Below are 2,240 nucleotides of genomic sequence, written 5' to 3' on the forward strand. Positions count from 1 at the left end.
GATGCACTTAGCAAAGAGATGCACTCATAAAAGGCACGTCTGATCTTGTCCTAGATACCAGGTTTTATGTGTCTCATCTGCAAAGCCTACGCTGTCATACTGTCCGAATCAAAGTGCATTGGCGATGTCTTCATAGATGACAGTATGAGTTTAAAGATGAAAGAAAGGCTGCAGCATAGATTCGTTTCCTTTGACTTAGAGTTAAACTTGTTGTTTTTTTAAAATTGAGATCATGTTGTTTAGCTGCCGTAAACAAAAAGATAAACTCTCTGCTGATGATAATGGCTTCATTTTCCCACACTAGGTTTCAGTGTTAGAGATGAGCTTGCTGATGATTAGCACTGTTCCAAGGATCGTAGCATAAACTTTGCGGCAATTAAAGAGAGGCTGTTAAAAATAAAAACACCTCCAGACGAAATAAAATAAAGAGAGTCTGTCAGTAAATACTGATTGTGCTGGTGACTGTGGTTACTGGGTGCGCACAGCCTCTTTCCTGCGCTTACGGAGTTTCTCACCCAGAAGGCACGAGAGATGTCAGACTTGTAGAGAGCGGATAACCCTAGGTAGCCGTAAGCACAGACTATCCATTCGTCTCACGGAACGTCCCTTGGGTGTACGTTTGCAGCGAGGTGGTCCTGGCGGGGTCTCAGGGCTGTCTTCCTAAAGTCAGATGGTTGGCAGGGACAGAGGTTCTAATGGTTAAGGCAGCCAGTTGGTAAGAACCAGCCTTCACCCCAGAGGTCCGAAATCATCTGTTCCACGACGCCTGGTGCACCAGACTTCTTTTTCTTTTACTAATAGAAGTAATTTATATTCATGGTTGAAACATAATCTAATAGTCTTCTAACATTTCTCCTGTTTTCTCAAGTGCAAATCAGTTTCTGATGTAACCCTTTGGGTTACATCTTTTTAATCCATCTTTTTAATCTTTTTATCCATTTAGTGATTGGAGTAAATGCTGTCTGTCTCCTAGAGAGCATAGACAGATTCTTACAAGTATTACAAATCTTGAAAAATAGCAGCACAGCAAGCATTCCTCTGTGAATTCACCACGTTTATTATTCATCCCTAAATGATTTTTTTCTTCATTTTTTGATACTGAGCATAGTGCCAAATTTATTTTTTTGTGCACCAGTGCAAATATAATACCTAGCTCTGGAATTGCTGGATCCCTGAGTATGCTTCTTGTAATTTTTAATAGGCATGGTTCAACTTGCCATCCTGTTTATCCTCTTACCAGCAGTTTCTTAGGACACTTGTTACCTGGGGTCTGGGGGACACTAGGTTTACTCAAGCTTTTTCATTTTTCCTATACATAAGAATTACCATGTGGTTTTGTTTTGATTTGCCCACTGAATTATATTGAGACAGAAATTTGTTTGTGCTTGGAATGGGCTTTACAAGAAACGGTCTAGTTAATAATGCATTTTCTTCATCTTGCCTCTAAAAATAATAGAGAGTAATGACTTAACATTTTGTCTTTCTTTCAAAGGGTAATATGATCCATGGGAGGAATTTTAGGTGATTTTCTTTGTGCACACAGGTCGAAGCGTGTAGGTTGTATAGCAAGTTCTCTGCCCGGCCAAGCAGCATAGAAGCGATTCCCTCTGTTATTGAGAAGGTACAGTATTTAATATAAGCTCATGTAGTCACTACTTTCTCTTTGGTTGCTGATATCTTTACTCTCAATAAAATGCGTGACAATTAGAAACATGCCCAGGCAGTTAAAAATGACATTGTCAAACAGCTGAGTCAGTTTGATTGTCACGGCCACTCCATTTAATTTTAGAAACAGGTAAAATATGGTATGTATATATTTTTATAAGTTTTTCCTTGCTTTAATTTTCTAGATTATTTTTTAAATTATCTAAAAGGCAAAGTATAATGAATCCCTGTTTACTGTCTTTTTTCTTTGGTAACTGGGGCAAACGCACATAACTCCCCCTCTTAGTTGGCTGAACAGCAGATTTATCTTGGTTAATTAACATTATATGTGAAATTATATTCCAGCTGTGTCAAAACCATGAGTGACAGAAACACATGACAGCACCACAGTTTCTGGAAACTCTGAGAGTGCACGTTACACAGTACAGATCGGCAGGCAGATTAAAGTGCAATGGCAAATGGACTCTAACATCCTAAGTCTTCTCTTGCTGATCTCTTTCCTTGTAAACAAAAGTATCTTTACAAATACATAGAATCAATAGAGGGTATTTAAGTTTTTAAAAATTGCATAGACC

General features: G+C 38.5%; 1 protein-coding gene across 1 annotated transcript in view; it reads left to right on the top strand.

The window, feature by feature from the left end:
- HACL1 (2-hydroxyacyl-CoA lyase 1) overlaps positions 1-2,240 on the top strand; it is a 55,252-nt gene that overhangs the window by 24,960 nt on the left and 28,052 nt on the right. The window contains exon 6 of the mRNA XM_004704009.2: positions 1,544-1,621. Within this exon, the coding sequence (XP_004704066.1) occupies positions 1,544-1,621 (78 nt within the window). The remainder of the gene's footprint in view (positions 1-1,543; positions 1,622-2,240) is intronic.

The sequence above is a fragment of the Echinops telfairi genome, unplaced genomic scaffold, assembly GCF_000313985.2.
Source record: "Echinops telfairi isolate 266 unplaced genomic scaffold, ASM31398v2 ScPeMD7_7420;HRSCAF=8458, whole genome shotgun sequence".
NCBI classification, from domain to species: Eukaryota; Metazoa; Chordata; class Mammalia; order Afrosoricida; family Tenrecidae; genus Echinops; species Echinops telfairi.